At 46.1% G+C, this 20,276-nt stretch overlaps 1 protein-coding gene across 1 annotated transcript in view; it reads left to right on the top strand.

The window, feature by feature from the left end:
• Positions 1 to 20,276, top strand: part of LOC138489465 (zinc finger protein 2-like) — a 97,538-nt gene that overhangs the window by 14,208 nt on the left and 63,054 nt on the right. The window contains exons 2-3 of the mRNA XM_069617192.1: positions 5,317 to 5,443; positions 9,558 to 9,641. Of these exons, the coding sequence (XP_069473293.1) occupies positions 5,317 to 5,443; positions 9,558 to 9,641 (211 nt within the window). The remainder of the gene's footprint in view (positions 1 to 5,316; positions 5,444 to 9,557; positions 9,642 to 20,276) is intronic.

Raw genomic sequence — 20,276 nt, 5'->3', positions numbered from 1 at the left:
ATATATATATATAGGGTGTCCGGTTTTCGGGGATAACCGGAAAGTGCCTGATATGTGACCCCCGTTAAAATGTAAAAATTCTCAGGGTTATCTGATAAACCCTGTATTTCATAGTGCTGGGAACGGGATTCGAAACCATGGTGTCTTGTTTCCAAGACACGCACGTTGCCAGTGAGCTATCCTAGCAGCTCTGTTAAAGCATTGTCTATTGGAACTGACATTGCTACTAACGCTGCAATGATAACTTATTATCCCATATTGCCACCTTGTGGCCAAATGCCGATTTGACTGCCTGGTCATAAGGACCTCAGATTGCAAACTGCAATGCTGGACAATCTGGAAAACTCTGGTTTCGGTTGAGCGTTAAGCTCTTTGTGCCTCTCCCAGCTGTGGCATTGTTCTTGGGAGGGAAACATTAGCAGGACTGCAGGGGGCATGCTCCTGTTGATGATGTGTGCATCTCTGCCGGGGGGGAGGGCTAAAGCACCCCCTCCAGTCATGACCTTTGAGGCCTGCATGGGTCATTAGGCTGCACGTACATGTTTGCCCGGGAAATCTCGCTCCATATAAGCAGCGTCACTTGTTCGAGCCATTCACTGCTCCCTGAACCTGCTGAACGGTATTTTCCAGTGTTTCCTTCGCTTTTGCTCTGCTGGACGTGTTGGACCCTTTGTAAGGTAAGTTGTATGTATTTTTTTGTGTGATGCCGACGTTGTGGGAGTTTGATTTACATACATTTTAAACACAAGGACTCCTGGGCCATTTCTAGCGAGCTCAGAACTGGCACAACCCGTGCCCCTGAGCCGAGGTGCCATAATTACCCTTTACCTTGGAGGGGTGCCCCACAGGGCTGCCTGATTTCAAGAAGTAAGATTCCATTGGGCACCTGTCTTAAATAACACGTCAGGATATTTTATGGAGTGCTGCTGAGGCTCTAAAACCATTGCCTTTCTGTTTTGACAAGTCACTCAAACTCATCCCCTCAAAGCTGCATATAGGTCGGTGCAAGCGTTTGCATAACAAGATGTCACTTTAAAAGCACCACGCCTGCACATGCATATTACAACATGAGTACTTTAAGCACACAGAACCAGAAACCAGCTTCATGATGTTCCGTGCGCACAAAATAGCACCAAAGAGCAGAGGAACAGTCTATGAAATTGACAGCCTAGAAGCAGATCCGCGCTTCGAAATCGGTAACCTTTTGGGGAAGCGCTACGAATTAGTGTATTTATTTATTTATTATTAGTAGTAGTACACTTTGTGTTTTCATTGCATAGGTTGACGCGTGCGTAGAACCCCTCCAACTAATTGAACAATTTTTATTTAATGAGACACGCAATGTAAACGTATTTATTCCACGTTGGGTGTAAATGTGTGACGCAGCGCTAAATGAGTAACTGAACTCTACGCAACAATGCATGTAAAATGGCAAGCAATGCTGTGTCGAAACATTCCATCAGCCACCATGTCATTCGAAGTGAGTGAAGCCTCTTTGTGGTATGCCATGCAAGTACTAGATCCCTTCCGCAAAAAATAATTTAGTCAAAACTTTGAAAAATATGCATTTATTTTTAACCATTTTAAAGACACTGAGACTGTGTACAGCCAGTTTAATGCCTATTTGGCAGAGCCTGTGCCTGAGAATCTGCAGCTTCGGGTGCATGAGTATTAGATGGGAAAGCACCAACAGTGGCCAGATTTATCAGCTTGTGTGTTGGATATTTTGGCCCTGCCCGTGTCCAGTGCCAATGTGGAAAGGCCGTTTTCCCAAATAAAAGTCTTTATGGGAAGAAAAGAAAGGGCACGGATGGGCAAAGAGTTCTTGAAGAAATATTGTATGATTTATTACAACCATTTTGACTTGTAGGAATGCAACATATTACTTGATTAACATGAAATTGTTTAGAACATTTTGCACTGAGAGATTACCCTACATATGCACGCAATGAAGCAATAAAAGAAAATGTCCGTGATTTTTTGAAAGGGGCAAATGGGAAAACACTGATAAACACAGATTCCGAAAGTTTTTGAAAACACTGGAAAAACACCCCCGGAAATAAAAAAAAATAAACCCCTAAAACAGGAAACCCTAGATATTTAGCACAAGCCCAGTCCATATAACGTTCGATAGTCTTACTTCCTCCTATTAAGGTTTTACCCCCCCAATGTACCTGGTGGAGTAGAGTTCTCCGACGATGCGTCGAACGATCCTTCTTGAGTGCCTCCCTTTCAGGCGGGAGCCACGGATCGTCGAGAGGTGTCGAGGAACTTGGCGTTCGGTGTCGGGGAATCGACGGCCCTTCTTGAGTGCCCTCCCTTTAAGGCGGGAGTCACGGGTTGTCGAACGTCCGATGGTGAACAGGTCGAACTACGGCAGGGAAGTGACAGCTTCGTTCCGAGCGGTGCTCGTCGACGACAGAGTGTTGGCGTCCTGCAAGGAAGAGGCATGCGGGGCACCTCGCTGACGATAGTTCTTGACCGCAAAGAGATGAGGAAGAACTGTGGCCTAGCAAGGGCGTCGAGTTGTCGGCGTCTCTGTGGTCTTTAGGTGGCGGGAAACCCACCACTGGATGCTCCTTGGCGCGTCGATGGTCGGGCCTTCTCCAGCGGGAGACAATCGGATGACGATGCAGACGAGAGCGTCCGATGATCAATGGAAGTTCTTAGGCAAACGGGAGCACGGCGGCTCCGGTCGGGGGCGGTGGTCGTCGACAGTGGCGGACAACAATCCGAGGGCTTCTCCTTGGAGTTCCGCAGCAGTCCCCGTGTCGGCAGCCTGTCGAAGGTCCACGATGGTCCCTCGTAGCTCGGGAAGAGGTTGCCTTACCAGGTCCTCTCTGGGTCAGTCCTTGGAAACACAACAGCCTTCAGATTGCGAGGGAGAGCCACAGCACTCCTTCTCGTCCAGCAGGGGTTTCAAGGTCAAGCGTAAGTTACTCCAGTTACTCGTCGTAGTGGACTTCAGCTTCTGAACACGATTCCTAGCAGTGAGAGGTCCCCAGATATACTGTTGATCTCCCATTCATTCCGCTGGGTCACACTCAAGCATCCAATCACGACTACGGGCATTCATTCATGCAGGCAGGCCGCCAATCAGGCACACGCGATATTCAGGCCATTCACTTCTCTCCAGACACTCATAATAAGTTATGTGTATTGAGACAAGTACCGAGCCATTCAACACTCCAAGCTGCATTCATACCGGTTTCGGGCAGGGTTGTCTCAGTCATTGTGTCAACCACCAGATACTAGACACCCACAACACAGAATGCATATTCGTCACACACTCCATTCACCCAGGTCCCACCCACAGGAGGTACCCACAACATACATCACCGGGAAGGCTCCAGCTAGTCTGGCCGGGCCTTCACAAACACACCATATATGGCATTTCCACCCAACAGCCAGTCAGGGGGAAGGGACAGAGTCAGGGCTTCCCAGGACTTTGGGAAAACAAGGTAATGGGTAATAGAAAGCAAGAGGCCACCGGGGCCATCTTGTTTTCCATCAGGAATCAACTGATCCCAATGGCAGGGCCGGGGTATCCCAAAATGGAGGATACTCCGCACACCTGTCAAACTCAGCATGGAGCTGCCACCAGCCCATACCCTGCTCTGCGGGCCACCCACAGGTGCCCAAAAACATACACTAGGGGCACAGGGTTGTACCCCCACCCATGGGTGCCATAAGGGTATCCCACGGGTCTGTTCACCAAACCAAAAGAGAGCTGCACCGCCACGAGTCCCACATGAACTCCTGCGTGGAAAACACGACAGAACACATGATAAAAAGCAGTAAAGGACAAGGATACGGAGGCCCTGTCCCTCCGATGCATTTCTAGCATCACAATGAGCAGCCAGGGAGAGTGGCTTAGAAGCCCACAATTCCCACTCCCATGTTATAGACTGACTTCAAACTCTCTAAATGGTAACCAAGAAAAGACAAGCCTTCTCTAGCTACGATCCGAGTATCTGGAACTATACCACAACACTCATCAGACTCCTCCCCAACACTCCTGAAATACCGGAAGGAGCTAAGACTCCACTACATGTGATGTGTCATTGATAGCCCTTCTGCATCTCTCCTCGCCCCTGCTCCCTGCTTACTCATGCAAGCTCTAACTATCACCCAGTAGCTTCCCTCCCACTGACCAGCGCTTAATGTTAATGGCTTTGAACATATCCATGGCTCTTTCACATCGCTCCATTGCTCGCCAGATAATATTGCCTGTAAAGCCTACATAGGGCACTGGTGTAGCCACAATAAGAGACTGATCAGATTTTAAAGTACATTTACTGTCAACACTCAAAAGCCACCAAAGCCAGCCGATCGTACCCGTAGCAAAACTTCTTCCTCACCTGGAACATTTGGTGGCAAAATCTTTTTTATTTTTTTGTAATTTTATTTTTTTATTAGCAATTTTTGGTATAGGCATAAACGAGAACATCAGTATACCACATACACAATGCCAATAATCAAACAAAACAATACACAATTAAAAAGAAGAAAATGGGCAAACCGTGGAAGAAGAAAACCAAACAAATAACCCACATCTCTAAACGCCAACCCCCCCATCCCTGGCAAGACTGCAGATTTCCAATTCCATAAAATGATTCTCTTGGCAACCATTGAAGCCCTTAGATTACAAGTCACTTTATGGTATATCAGCTCCTCCAGATCCGTGTCCTCACCCAAAATCAAAGTTCCAAACTTCTACTCTCTGTCCACACCAAGGACAGTGTTCATCACACGTCGCTCCACTCCAGAGAAATGTGACTCTCTATTAATCCCGCAGCGTATGCTCCAGAGTTCCTACTGACGGGCCACATCCCCAGCAGGTGCCCGACAGACTCAAACCTTGCTTGTCCATCCGTTCAGGGATCCACAAAACCCATCTCAGCAACTTCACCTGTCCAGCCCTCTCTGCAATGTTAATCCATATCCGGGCAATATTCCTGCAAATGGCCTCCCATCTTGCCACCATGATCTCATTGGGGAGGCGCGCCCATCTGGATTCCAGGAGTTTAATTGCAAAATCCTAAAGGTTCCACGTTCTGCAATACTAGCCTATCACAGCCTTTCACCTTATCTTGAAATAAGTCACCATATCTTGTTATAGAAAATATTATATATACTTGCATTGTCTTGTGAGAGGATGAGGGTTGAGCGAGGGGGTGAGAGTTGGGTAAAGGTATGAGGGTTGGGTGAAGCAGGGTACTAAAAGAGGACAAAGGTTTGCTTAGACATCCATTGGATTCTGTTTTTTCAATAAATAGAAATAGTAAATAATTGATGTCACATGTTCTGTTCCAGGCACAGGTCACCTTCCATGATGCCCCTGCCTGTTTCTCTGACGAGGATTGGAAGGTTTTGAAGGAGTGGCAGAAGGACCTTTACAGGAATGTGATGAAGGAAGTTCACCAGGCGCTGCTCTCTCTGGGTAAAGTTACACCCCTGATCTTTAACAAGTGGCTTCAAGGTCTATTGCATGTTAGCTCTGGACAGGTGGCAGTGGAGCTGTGCAGGGCAGTTATGTTGCACCACTGTCAGCATTGTGTGGGAGAGGAGCTTTAGCAGTGGCCACCCCTGGGGCAGTTGGAAGAAGGCACGAGGCAAACGGAAACAATTCCTAAACACATCCCAGAGTCTACTGTTGCTTGGAGGGTTCAGGGTGCAATGAACGGTGCTTGGTGGCTTTGTGTCCAGTGGCAAAGCCCATCAGTGTGGTTAGGAGTTGTGCGTCAGCTTGGTGACCTGTCGTGTTTTTTGTTTTTCTTTTCGATTTCCCCAAAAAGAGTAAGCGTCGATCTATTCTTAAATGGGCAGCACCACCAATCATAGCCTTGTTTGCACCTACCCCACACCTTACTGCCCCTTCCGCTCTCCTCTTCCCTTTTCCCATTGGTTTTACCCTCCCTTGTCTCACCTTTCCATATCAGCCATGTTTATTGAGGTCGGGATGGGAATGAGTGAATATTGGCTCAAACAAGTGGAGTTTTCACATTTTGTGAAATCTTCTGACTGCCATGTCGGCTCGTGTGACTTCTAATGTTCATATAGTTGTACCTCTCGCTTAAGGCTACAGCATAGCTATAACCCTTCAGTTTTGCTCCAGGGAGTATGCCATAAAGGGCTTGGTACAAAAGTCAACGGTATTCATATAACCTCTTTTATTCAGTTTGGCATCCCTTACTTGCAGGAGTGGAGAAGACCCGTTTCTGCTCATTGTGCACAGCAAATCATTATACTGATGAATCCCGGAGCGACACAGAAACGTGTTGTTTGCTGCGTGTCCTATGTAAGGCCTAGAAGATCAGGGCGGGTCAGACAGCATTGCATATTATTGTTCGTCTCTTGTAATGGTACTGCCATACAGAGATGGTTTATCTTCAATTTCTAGGAAGCACAGTCACAACCAGCACATCGCTGCAGTAGATGCCGCTTAAATGCATAAGCCGTGTTTTGACACCACAAGGACCCGATAGCGAAATCCCCAGGCTGTTTCATCAGGTCAAGTCACACACTCCACTGTGGAAAGGTCAGAAGTCTAGTACTACAACTCCCATAATTGCCCCATTGGTCAGATGGAAAACCTGGATTGAAATCCAGAGAGTCCAATAGGGATTCACGATGAGGATTGGGGGGACTCCTAACCAGGTCCTAGATGCACAGAAGGCCATTAGAAAACATATCCCTAACCCTGGGTTCCCAGACTCGACCAACAGGCCTGGAAGAGCAGTACTACGTTTCCCATAATGCCCCTCTCCTGCCAAAGGAAAACCTGAATCAGAGTAGGGAACCATGCTCACTAACTTGGGGTTCAGGAGGACTATGGGAATGATTGAGCAACTCCAATGGTGTACCTTTGAACACCCACAGCAGACATCCTTGGAAACCTGCATCCCTGTCTCCATGTTAATACTCAGAGGGCCCGAAGGAAGTGCAGCCCTCACCCTTGCAGCAACAAACCATGTTTAGAGCTGTCCTTCTTTACCACACTGAAGAGTAGTCCAGAAGGAAGCGCAGCCCTCACCCATGCAGCAACAAATCATGTTTAGAGCTGTCCTTCTTTACCACACTGAAGAGCAGTCCAGAAAGAAGCACATCCCTCACCCATGCAGCAACAGTCCATGTATAGAGCTGTCCTTCTTTACCACAGTGAAGAGCAGTCCAGAAGGAAGCGCAGCCCTCACCCATGCAGCAGCAGACCATATATAGAACCATCCTTCTTTGCCACACTGAAGCGCAGTCCAGAGGGAAGCGCAGCCCTCACCCGTGCAGCAACAGACTATGTATAGAGCAGCCCTTCTTTACGACACTGAAGAGCAGTCCAGAAGGAAGTCCAGCCCTCACCCGTGCAGCAACAGACCATGTATCGAGCTGCCCTTCTTTACCCCCTGAAGAGCAGTACAGAAGGAACTTGCAGCCCTCATCATTGCAGGAACAAAATATGTATAGAGCTACCTTTACTACACTGAAGAGCAGTCCTGAAGGAAGCGCAGCCCTCACGCATGCTGCAGCGGACTATCCATAGAGCTGTCCTTCTTTACCACAGCGAAGAGCAGTCCCAAAGGAAGCACAGCCCTCACTCATGCAGCAACAGACCATGTACAGATCTGTCCTGGGGGCGGCTATATGAGGGAGGACCTCCTGGGGAGAGGCGAGCTCTTAGGAGAGATGTGATATCTTTGGGGAATGATACATATCCCCCATTTCCCTTTGGGGTTGTTTCCTCCATTCCTCAGGCTTAATGGCTTATTGCACCACTCATCCACATCCATGTACTGAGTACAGTGTTAATATTCCCCGACATGATAACCAGAGTAATACATTAGTTATTGAGACAAGCAAGAGGCAGCAATGAGTACTCCTGAAAGAATCCCATACCAGCCTCCTCGACAACACAAAGAATCATCCATCAACTACTGAGGCGAGGAAGAAACAGAGAGTAAAGATGACTAAGGCAGGAAACATATGCTGCAGTCTAGTTTTGGGGAAACTCCTTAATCATACCGGGAGGTTTATAACCCACAAAGCCGACAGCAATGAGAGAGCGCTGCAGACGCTGAGCTGCACGGCTACTTGCATGAGCACCGGCCAGAACCTTGGGGGAGAAGACAACGCCGGAAATGCTACCAAAGCTAATCAGCCCAGCAGGAGAAGGAACCGAAGTGCAGAGGATGCACTGCCTGAGAGAGAAAGGCAGCAGAAACTGAAGACTGGCACGGCAGAGGCGCCACAGATGACAAGTTGCATGCTGAGCCCACATCTGATGAGAACAGAAACGGAGAGGTGCGAGAGACAATGAGAACCGAGGCAGAGAGGCACGAGAGACACTTGGAGCACTCGATAAACCCAGGGAAGTGGAGAGGGTTACCGGGTTGCCTGAAAGTATGTGCTGCTTTGAAGTCGCTATCCGTAAGCAAAGTGAAATATATGAAGTAGCTAATAAATCTAAAAGCTATACCACGAGTGAACAAAGTGAAGTATGTGAAGACGCTACAAGACCCATACGCTATTCCACAAACTGGATATTGAACCCGCTTCTTAAAGGGACAGAAAGAGAAAACTGGGTATAGGTGAACAACTTTGAGAGAGGGGCAAAAGCCCTATATATGAAAGAGAGAACCATTCAAGAAATGATGAGCTGGTATTGTTTGATGAATAAAAGGGAATTGTAATAAAGATATGATATGAAAGTCCTGGCAGGAGAGTATACCAGGTGAAGATAAAATGTGTACAAGACCATAAAGAAGTTGTGACAGGAGAATATACCAGGCCAAATCAAGGGTGGGCTAAATTTCAAGAGAATCCTAAGGAAGTCACATGCCTTAGGTTCTTGTACTGTTTAAAATGCGATTCTTTGTTTTGAACTTACCTGCTAAAAGGAACTTGGGGAACAGAACTATTTCCCTGAGAACTGTGTGTGCGCGCCAAAAGGGAAAAGCCATCGTCTTGAGCTCCAAGGAACTTGCATATTGGTAACAGGAACCTGGAGAATGGAGTCATTCACTGGAACTGAGAACATTGTCCACTTGGAGCATTTGGTTGGAGTTATATCTTTTCGGTGGATTGGAACATTTGTGCACCTTGAGATCCATAGAGAAAATCCTTTGAACCTTAGAGTTAAGGGCCAGAGTAGGAATTTGGACACAGGATGTGTTTTTAATGTGGACATCTTGAGAACACAGACCCTTTCGTTTTTGGGTGAGCTAGGGACATAACTCCCAGGATAGGGATAGGAAGGCATTTCCCCAACCCTTTTGATTATGAATAAATGTTTATAGCTTAAACTATGAGTCCCCAGTGTTCGTGTCTCACTACACCCTGTAGCGTCTGGGGTCTTGCTCTCACTTCCCTTAATATGATTTCCGTGATGCTGTTTGGAAAATAGTTTGTGAGCACCTTCAGGGGCAGAAGACCCTTCATTAAATAATTGTGCTGCGTTGTTAATTTCTATCGTCCAACATATGCCACAGGGTAAATAAGGGCGCATTCCCTTTACTCGAGATAAAGTACAAGACTAATATATATTTTTTACATTTTATTAACAGGTCCACTTATTGTCACCACTGTCTTTTCACTGAGAACCAAAGAAAAGCAAGATGAGGACAGCCAGGCGGTGGAGATAATTCATGGTATGTATGGTGCATTATCTGTGACTGGGCAGTGATGCTCATGATTATACTTCCACAATAAAAACCTGATAACTGAGGCCCTCCCTCTACTCCATCACCTCTAACCAACCTAGTGGGAGGAGGAGAAAGTCTGATGAGAATGTGAGTGATGGTTTGGTGATAATGAGTGGGCTGGTACAAATCAGAATATTACAAAGGTACCATGGGTGGAAGAAAGAGAGGTGAGAGGGAGCAGTGGAGAAAAATAAAAAGGAAAGGAGGGAGGTTGGGAAGAGAAAAACATTAAGAAATGGAGGTCTGAAACAGAACAGGAATCAGCAAGTGGGCAGAATGGAAAGGAAAAAGAGACTCTTTTCCATTCTACGGAACAATCCAGGGGAAGAGAACCGCCCTCTGGAAAAAGGCTCTTTGCCATCCCACCTAACAATCCAGGGGAAGAGAACCGCCCTATGGAAAAAGGCTCTTTGCCATCCCACCTAACAATCCAGGGGAAGGGAACCACCCTATAGAAAAAGGGTCTTTGCCATCCAGCCTAACGATCCAGGGGAAGGGAACCACTCTCTGAAAAAAGAGACTCTTTGCAACCCAACCTAACGATCCAGGGGAAGGGAACCACTCTCTGGAAAAAGGCTCTTTGCCATCCCACCTAACAATCCAGGGGAAGAGAACCGCCCTATGGAAAAAGGCTCTTTGCCATCCCACCTAACAATCCAGGGGAAGGGAACCACCCTATAGAAAAAGGCTCTTTGCCATCCAGCCTAACGATCCAGGGGAAGGGAACCACTCTCTGAAAAAAGAGACTCTTTGCAACCCAACCTAACGATCCAGGGGAAGGGAACCACTCTCTGGAAAAAGGCTCTTTGCCATCCCACCTAACAATCCAGGGGAAGAGAACCGCCCTATGGAAAAAGGCTCTTTGCCATCCCACCTAACAATCCAGGGGAAGGGAACCACCCTATAGAAAAAGGCTCTTAACGATCCAGGGTAAGGGAACCACCCTCTGAAAAAAGAGACTCTTTGCAACCCAACCTAACGATCCAGGGGAAGGGAACCACTCTCTGGAAAAAGGCTCTTTGCCATCCCACCTAACAATCCAGGGGAAGAGAACCGCCCTATAGAAAAAGGCTCTTTGCCATCCAGCCTAACGATCCAGGGTAAGGGAACCACCCTCTGAAAAAAGAGACTCTTTGCAACCCAACCTAACGATCCAGGGGAAGGGAACCACTCTCTGGAAAAAGGCTCTTTGCCATCCCACCTAACAATCCAGGGGAAGAGAACCGCCCTATGGAAAAAGGCTCTTTGCCATCCCACCTAACAATCCAGGGGAAGGGAACCACCCTATGGAAAAAGGCTCTTTGCCATCCAGCCTAACGATCCAGGGGAAGTGAACCACCCTCTGAAAAAAGAGACTCTTTGCCATCCCACCTAACAATCCAGGGGAAGGGAACCATCCTCTGAAGAAAGGCTCTTTGCCATCCAGCCTAACGATACAGGGGAAGGGAACCAACCTATGGAAAAAGGCTCTTTGCCATCCCACCTATTGATCCAGGGGAAAGGAACCACCCTCTGGAAAAAGACTCTTTACCATCCCACCTAACAATCCAGGGGAAGGCAACCACCCTATGGATCAAAGGGTTTCTCCTTCGAAAACACTTTTGGATTTATCCTTGTTTTCTTTATGTATACTTTACATTGAACATAAGTCTGAGACATCTCCTTACACCCTTAATTGTTTTTTCTAGTGTGAGGGTCAGTTTAGAATGTTTTGGACACAAGGACGGTTTCTAAGTTGCTAATTGCATGACACAGCTGATTCTTAGTTTGAATTTCCTAGACAGGGCACCTCTTTTTTGAGGATAGGGCTAGAGAGGAGTTATTCCAACCCATTTTATTTTGAATAAAATGTCTGACTCTGAGAACATTATAACCTTGTGTTTGCCTCTCGTTTCTGCAGAAACGATGCTTTCGATTTTACACAATAAGAACACTTGCTCCTTCTGGCAGATGATTAATGAAGTGTGTGCACCCCAATCGGATATTCAATTTAATGTAGTCTATGAAAAAGATTGGGTAGAGTACTTCGAGGTGATCTGCGCTGTTCCAAGTCTCAGTGAATTGATCGATTATTCAGATTTCTCATAGCTGAGTGATAGTTGACAACTACTTATCGCGTATTGAAGTATCAATTTTCGTGCACTGGCCAAACTAACTGTCGTATGTCTTATTTACAAGTGATCCAGCCGTATGGTCTACTATTTTGACATTCCTTCTACAACAGGTGGCCTCCTCTGAAATGTATACTCTTGCACGGAGAACAGCATTCGTAGTACCTATTTTTAAGAAGAACTCCAGGTCAGACCCAAAAAATGACACCCCCATACCCTTTCGAGATGCTGACAGCAAGGTCTTTGCATCCCTCTTGTTCTCCAATCTAGAATGTTGGGCGCAGGAAAAGGGTATCCTGCAAAAATTACAAATTAGGTTCAGGAAAAATCTTAGCACTAGCCTCAATGGTTTTCTTTTACATTGTGTACAGTCTATGGCATGGACAAAGAAATACACATTTTTCATATTTACAATACATTTTTCCTCTGCCTTTGATGCTGTTAATCAGGGACTATTATGGGCCAAATTGAAGCAATGTGGGATACCGGCAGGTCTCCTGCACCTGATAATCGGGCTTCACCATCATTCTAATGTTGAAGTAAGACTTGACAACTCTGGGATGCTTTAGCGTAACATCTCCATATTTAGGCTGTGTTTTAATCTTTATGCTTCCCCTAAACTGTGTCATCTTAACATCTTCTGGCTGGCTTATGCCAATGATTTAGTATTCTTTGATTGCACCCAGAAAGGTTTGCAACAATTGGTTGATGCATTTGCTAGGTTTGTTTCCCTTAACTCTTTGATAATAAATTCAGTGAAGACGAGGGTAATGCAGTACACTACCAAATACATGCTGGCCACCTCCCAATGGCGTATCTCCTCTTATTTGTTGGACAAGGTGGAACATTATGTGTATATATCTTGGCTTTCCCATCACTTCTAAACCTCACAAGTAAAAATTAAGGCACTGGCTTAAGTGTAAGGCTGGAGCTTTAGCCAACCAATTACGTAAAATTGATTCAAAGCACTGGACGTTTCCCTCATTTCGCTTCTAAAATGTTATGAGGAGAACATTTTTCACAAGCTCTTATACAGTAGTGAGGCTCTGCAATTGTGGGTCTCGGACTTTCTGCCGAGATTGGAAGGTCTCATCTGGTGTAGGGCCGTGATGGTTCTCAATTTGCTTCTTTCAGTAGCCGTAAGATATGAGCTACGGATTAGTTCCTTGGTTAATGGAGCTCACTCGAGAATGTTATCCTTTTACCATAAGATACTCAGTCCTCCTCATGATTCCCTTTTCTCAAACTTGAACATAATTTGAAACCATTTTAGGTCTTATGCAATCACCTACTAAGGATTGTCAAACAAACTGAGGATGATCTGATGGGTAATACCGGGAAAGTGAAGTACTTGTACGAAAAGGAATGGATTGCCATGATTGAAGGAATGCACAGTTATGAGTCTCTCAAACATTTAAGCCTGGACCATAAAAAGCACAGAGTCTTGGCTTCCTACTAGTAAGTCTCTCCTAATAGAGTTGTAGAAATGGGGATATGGGATGGTGATGCGCTCAGCACCAGTAGTACAGCAAAATTGATTACAATCACTGAATGGCGAAAAGTAAATGATTGCTTTAATTCAAGTTGCGAACAGCCAACACGTGTTTCGACATGCTGATCGTTTTCAAGGCTGAATAATTAAGCAAAAAATGTTTTGCAATGTTGTACACAGCAAGAATGGGTGTTCGAATTAAATATGACATCACAATGAAATAGATGTTTTACAACGCCAAATTAAAACAAGCGCAATTCAAGAATTCTGTAGATAAATAATACAAGCAATGGATATGCAATCAAATGAGCAAATTCAATATAAAAATGTTTAAAAAACCATACCACATTTCAGGTTGAGGGTAGGGGAAACAATTGATTTAATGTTGGTCAGAAATTGCAGAACTAAGTCATATGAAAAGACAATTAAATTGTTGAAAATTATATGACAACTTAATCATTACAAAACAGGGAAATGGGAACCCCTGATGAACCAATGCAGTGGAAATCATAAGTAGTGTACATGATTCAAATATTACAGGCAGGTTGAAAAACTAAGTACACCACAGTTCACCAACAAAACTCCTGGCAGCGACCACCTGGTGAATAAGTAGGGTTTTGACTAACCAAAGTGTGAATTAAAACTAAAGAGTGGTGACATGCACTATTAATGTAATTATGAAAGGAAGTCATTCTTGTGGAAGCAGGATTGGTATCCTGAATCCAACTTACCAGAAAATGAGGTGATTGTTCCCACTATATCATCCTGTGAGAGCAAGAAAATGGGTAGGAAAAAATTCACTATATACAGTGATCAAATGTGCATACAACCTGAATATGCCAGGTGAAAAATACCAACATACCTGAAAATCGGTAAAATGTAAGTGGAGATCACCGCACGATATGGGTGTATGTAGCGCAAGCTTCAAATTTCCAAGTACGCCGAAATGACAAGTAACAGTACATAGCCTGCAAAAGGTTAAGGAGTGTAAATTAGAATGATAAACTGCTAACACAATCTACTGACAGGCACAGTAGACTGGGGGCTGCAAGGATTAGAGTATGCTGGTAATGTTGCCTGCACAAGTAACTTACTCGTTCACTCGAGCAGAGAGCAGAATTCCAGGGACAAATTCCAGATCCTGTCATGATGCCTACCTCCAAGGAGCCAGGTCCGACCCAGCAACCCCAGAGGCAGGCATCATTCCCCCCAGGGAAGTGCCAGCGGGCCCAAGCTGGGGCCCTTTGGACACAGTCCTGGCGCCTTAGGCACCAGGCTCATGTTGAACCCCTGTCCTGGCGCCTTAGGCGCCAGGCTCATAAAGCTAGACATGTGTTCAAGTGTTTTAATGTGCACTTACCTGATGCAGACCATGCTGCTACATCCAGGCCCTCTTGAGGCCTGAATGGAACTACTTTACCTGTGGGACTACTTTCCACCTGGGTGTGGTCGGGGAAGGATACATACCTGATCGGTCGAAGGATACATGCCTGGAACTTCTTCCAAAGCTATTTAAACCACGCCCGATCAGCAACTCACGCTTCGCGTTGTTCTGCTCCTCGCAGCTGGACGCTCACCGTGTCAGCTCCTGCATCTGGACTTCAGCCACGCCTGTCAGCATCCTGGGTCGCCTGCAAAGGGAGATAAGAGAGAATTGGAGAGAAAGAAGACCTTACCTGCTAAAGCTGCATCACGGGGACATCACACCGACGATCCTGAAAGGGAAGACATCATTTTAAAAGCATTTCGCTTCGATCGCTGCAGCGCTGCATTTCACTCACCTTTCCTGGGCGCCTCCATCTTCAGCAGCAATCATCCGGATCCGCACCCACTTCCCAGATCCTAGAGAGAAAAGACAAGAAAACAAGGTGAGAGAAGGAAGGGAATAGGAAAAGCTCAGTTTCCTTCTAAGACTTACCTTTTGGGTTATTCCCATTTCATTTCGGGTCCTGCCGCTTCCAGGCATTCCGGACCCCGGCCCCCAATGGGGAAAAAAGACAAAGACATTGAATGAGCAAATGCAAAGACATTACCTGAACGCTCATCCAGAACTTACACTTCGGGTCGGCACCATATCTCCGGCATTCCGAACCACGGCCCCTAAGGGGAAAAAGACATAAGCATTAGCGCTTACTGCAATAAGACAATGAACATTATTATTAAGCTTGAACTTTTGAACTTGCAACAGAACTCTTACAGCGCCTCACCTGAATAGTCAAGCTTATTTTGAACTCCCATCAAACCTCAATCCAGTGAAGTAACTGGGTTTCAACGCGCCCCTGCATCAGAAGCAGGATGGAGAACTCATCCTTCCAGACCCTAAGGTGAGACTTCACAGGGAATCGTGGAAGGGTATCGAGGAGGGTTGGAAGGGAGTGGGAGGCTTGAGCATTATTCCGTCAGTAGGTAATACTCCCTTTTCACGCACAGGGGAATATTCCTGCGAGCCAGAAAAGCCAGAGTAGAGGGGCCCTTCCTGTCCATCATCAGAGTCCTGCGCTTCACCATTGAAGAAGCATCAGGACTCGAAGCCAGACCTGCGCCTCCGTGGGAATCAGGTGAGCGTGACAGAACGCGAAGCCTACCCATAATTTCCCACCCGGGCGCTATGGAGACTTCCGAGACAGATCAGCTGGCCCAGCTTTTGGGGGAATTTCGGGCAGAAGTGCACTTAGCCCGCCAGGAGACTAACGCTCTCAAAAGAGAACTGATCCTATCCAAGGAAAGAACTGATGACCTGGCCAAAAGGTTATTGCAGGCCCAGGCAGGGCACACTCCTTTACCTAATTCCGGAGGTACTTCCACATCAATGGGTTTGAATGACCTGGTACAAATCAATCTACCTGGACACATGCCTTTGGCCCCGCCTGAACGCTTTGCGGGGGATCCCAAGAAATATGCCGTCTTTATGAACCAATGTCGTTTACACTTTCTATTCAGACCCGGGGCCTTCCCTAACGACCAGACCAAGGTAGCCTTTATACTATTTTACCTCAGTGGCAGTGCTGCCGATTGGTCTATTCCATTGGTAAATCAGGATGATCCCATTCTCTAGGTTTTTCAGGGCTTCCAGGCCAGCATGGAAAGATTGTTTGCTCGACACTCTCAAGGACAGGCCCTTGATAACGAACTGCTATCCTTACGACAAGGTAATCGGGATCTCCTGTCCTACGTTGCCACCTTTAATAGACTGGCTGTGGAAACTGGATGGCCAGAAAACAAAAGGATCACATTGTTTCATCGAGGCCTGCGCGGAGAGCTTAAGGATGTTCTAGCTCAGATAGTAGATCCACCCCAGGTCTGCGCAGACTACATAGATTTGGTCGTTCAACTTGATCACAGACTTCAAAATAGAAAAGCAGATCGGTTCAAGTACAAAACCCGAGTACCGATCAAAACCCACGCTAACTCCAAGAGTACCGACGTATCCGAACCTATGCAAATCGGCGGTGTTAAAGGAACATTAACGCAGAAGGAACGAGAGAGAAGGCGGCAAATGCAACTTTGTCTGTATGCGGGACTTCGGTCACTTTCTTTCGAAATTGTCCGGTTAAACCACCTAAGAAGGTGGTTGGAGCCACTGATAACGATTTATTGACACCTGATTCGGGAAACGACCTAGCCCGACAAGCGTAGGGGTCCGCTTGCCGAGCTTGAAAACAAACTCTTTGACCTCGCATTTTGTCATGCCAATGGTGCTCGTGGACCCAAAACAGCCTCAGCAGTTGCATGCTGTAAAAGCATACATCGACAGTGGAGCTATTGGAAACTACATAGACCGTGAATTGGCTTCCAGGATTAAGCTCCCTCTCCGCCCGAAAGTAACCCAAGATGTCATTACTACAGTAGATGGAACCGAAATAGCCTCAGGGCCTGTAACGCATTCCACTGTTGAAATGACACTGATGGGTCAGGATGGACATCGGGAAGCAATCGTGTTTGATGTGATCAAGGCCCCAAAATTTCAAGTAATTCTTGGAATTCCTTGGTTAGAAACACATAATCCCAGAATCGACTGGCGAGCAAAGAAGATAAGTTTTCCTGATTGTGAACCAACTTGTTATCCAAGAAATCCAGTTATGGGTCTAGCCTCAGCAACTTCCACCCCTGTACAGCTACCGTCAGAATACCAAGAATTCCAAGACGTTTTTCAGAAGGAACAGGCTAACACGTTACCTCCCCATCGGTCTTATGATTGCCAAATCGATCTGGTACCCAATGCTCAACTACCTTGTAGTAGGATTTATGCTCTTACAGAACCTTAGAACCTGCATTTGCGTCAGTATTTAGATCAGTACCTAGCCAATGGTTTTATTTGCCCGTCCAAGTCTCCTGTCTCCTCAGCTCTGTTTTTCGTGCCGAAAAAAGAGGGCGACCTTAGAACATGTATAGACTATCGCGCCCTAAATCAAATGGCGATTAAGAATCGTTATCCTCTGCCCCTGATCCCTGAGCTTATCGACCAGGTGAAAGACACTTGTGTGTACACCAAGTTAGATCTCTGAGGAGCTTATCACCTGGTGCGTATAAAAGAAGGCGACGAATGGAAGACTGCATTCCGCACCAAATTTGGGCTCTTCGAATATCAGGTGATGCCCTTCGGTTTGTGCAATGCACCTGCCGCCTTTCAGTACTTTATGAATGATGTTCTTCGGGAACTTATCGATGTCTGTGTCATTGTTTATATTGACGACATCCTGGTGTACTCTTCTTCAGAATCCGATCACAGAAAACATGTTAGGGCAGTTCTTGAGAAATTGCGCCAGCACAGACTATTTGCAAAGCTCGAAAAATGTGTTTTTCATACCACAGAAGTTGAGTTTCTCGGATTCATCCTGACACCTCAAGGAGTCCGAATGGACTCGCGAAAGGTGGACGCCATCCTCAAATGGCCATCTCCTAGCTCGGTGAAGGGAGTTCAGAGCATGCTCGGCTTCGCCAGTTTCTATCGAAGATTCATTCCGGAATTTTCCCGAACTGTCCAACCCATCACAGCTCTCCTAAAGAAAAACAAACGCTTTGAATGGACTCTTGAGGCTGAACAAGCCTTTCAGGACCTGAAAACCAAATTCACCTCTGCACCTGTATTGAAGCACCCGCACCCAGATCTCCCTTACATTGTGGAAACCGACGCATCCAGTTCGGCCATGGGAGCTGTCCTGTCGCAAAGAGACCCAGAAACTAACCAACTACACCCTGTGGCCTTTTGGTCCAGGAAATTTTCTCCTCCTGAAATCAACTACGCAATTACCGACAAGGAGTTACTGGCTATTAAATCTGCTTTCAAGGCTTGGCGTCACTACCTTCTCGGGGCAAGACACACCATCACCGTAATTACGGACCACAGAAATTTACAATATTTAAAACGGCCAAAGCTCAATCTTCACGACAACTCCGATGGGCTCTATTCTTTGCGGAATTTGATTTTGTAATTACCTATCGGCCTGGCTGCAAGAATGGTAAAGCGGACGCCTTATCCCGGATTGGCATGGAAGAACCCAATTCGAGTTTAGAACCTGTGCCAATCATACCTGAACAAAGAATCTTAGGCCTAACTTCATTGCAAACTATTGAGGACATCCAAACGCAAGTAAAACAACTTCTAGACTCTTCAGCCTTACTGGAATGGAGTCAAAAGGGTCCTCATTACACCGTTAAGGATGATTTACCCTACTTCCAGGAGCGGTTGTTTCTGCCAAGTAAAGAATTACAAGAACTTGTTATTGCCCATCATCATGAATCTTTAATGGAAGGACACCCTGGTATCGCTAAAACGGAGGAAAAAATCAAACGCCACTTCTGGTGGCCTTCTTGGAGAAAAGACATAAAGTCTTTTGTATTGTCTTGCGGAATTTGCGCCCAAAACAAGGGTCAAAAGAAAAGGCCAGCCGGCCTACTTCAACCCTTGGATATTCCACCGGCACCATGGCACACCTTGTCAATGGACTTTATAACTGACCTGCCTCCTTGTGCTGGTTACAACACTATCCTTGTAATTGTGGATCTATTCTCCAAAATGGCCCACTTTATCCCTTTGAAAGGTTTGCCTTCAGCTTCCACCTTGGCCAAGGAATTTCTGGAGAATATAGTTCGCATACATGGTTTTCCTTCCATATTAGTCTCGGATCGTGGAAGTCAGTTTATCTCCCATTTTTGGAAGAAATGTTGCCAACTAGCACAAATAGATGTGCGGTTATCCACCAGCCACCACCCCCAGACCGACGGACAAACCGAGAGAACCAATCAGACTCTCGAGAAATATCTTCGGTGCATGTTACACCAATCCGAGTTAAATTGGAAAGACATCCTTTGGATCGCAGAATATGCATACAACAATTCAGTGCATTCTAGAACCGGACAAACTCCTTTTTATACTTTGTATGGTCACCATCCTCGGACCTCTGACCTAGATCCACCTCTGACCCTGGAAATGCCCGCAGTAAATCATCTGCATTCCACAATAACCCGAGCCTTCAAAGAAGCTGCAACTCATTTACAGCAAGCCAAGAAAAAGTATAAAGAAAATGCTGATTTGCACCGAAGTAAAACTCCTCCTTACCAAGTAGGAGACCAGGTATGGCTAGCAACGAAACATTTACCCCTCAAGGGCCCGCGAACCTTCAATCCCAGATTCATAGGACCTTATCCCATCAAGGCTATAATCAATCCCGTGGCCTTGAAACTGGATTTACCGTCTAACATGCGTATTCATCCAGTTTTTCATGCATCACTTTTGAAGCCAGTACAACCAGGGACCCGACTGTCCAAGCCTCCAGACCCAGTTCAAATTGAAGGGGAATTAGAAGTCGAAGTTAAAGACATTTTAGACTCCAAGGTGTTAAAGTCAAAACTCTTCTATCTTGTTGACTGGAAGGGATATGGACCTCAGAAGAGATCGTGGGAGCCTAGTAACCATGTTCACGCACCTCGATTAATACAAAGGTTCCACCGGAGATTTCCAAACAAGCCAAAACCCCC

The sequence above is a fragment of the Ambystoma mexicanum genome, chromosome 9 (assembly GCF_040938575.1).
Source record: "Ambystoma mexicanum isolate Mex_15411 chromosome 9, UKY_AmexF1_1, whole genome shotgun sequence".
NCBI classification, from domain to species: domain Eukaryota; kingdom Metazoa; phylum Chordata; class Amphibia; order Caudata; family Ambystomatidae; genus Ambystoma; species Ambystoma mexicanum.
The sequence above is the reverse complement of the archived record's forward strand: the minus strand, read 5'-3'. Positions and strand labels throughout refer to the sequence as shown.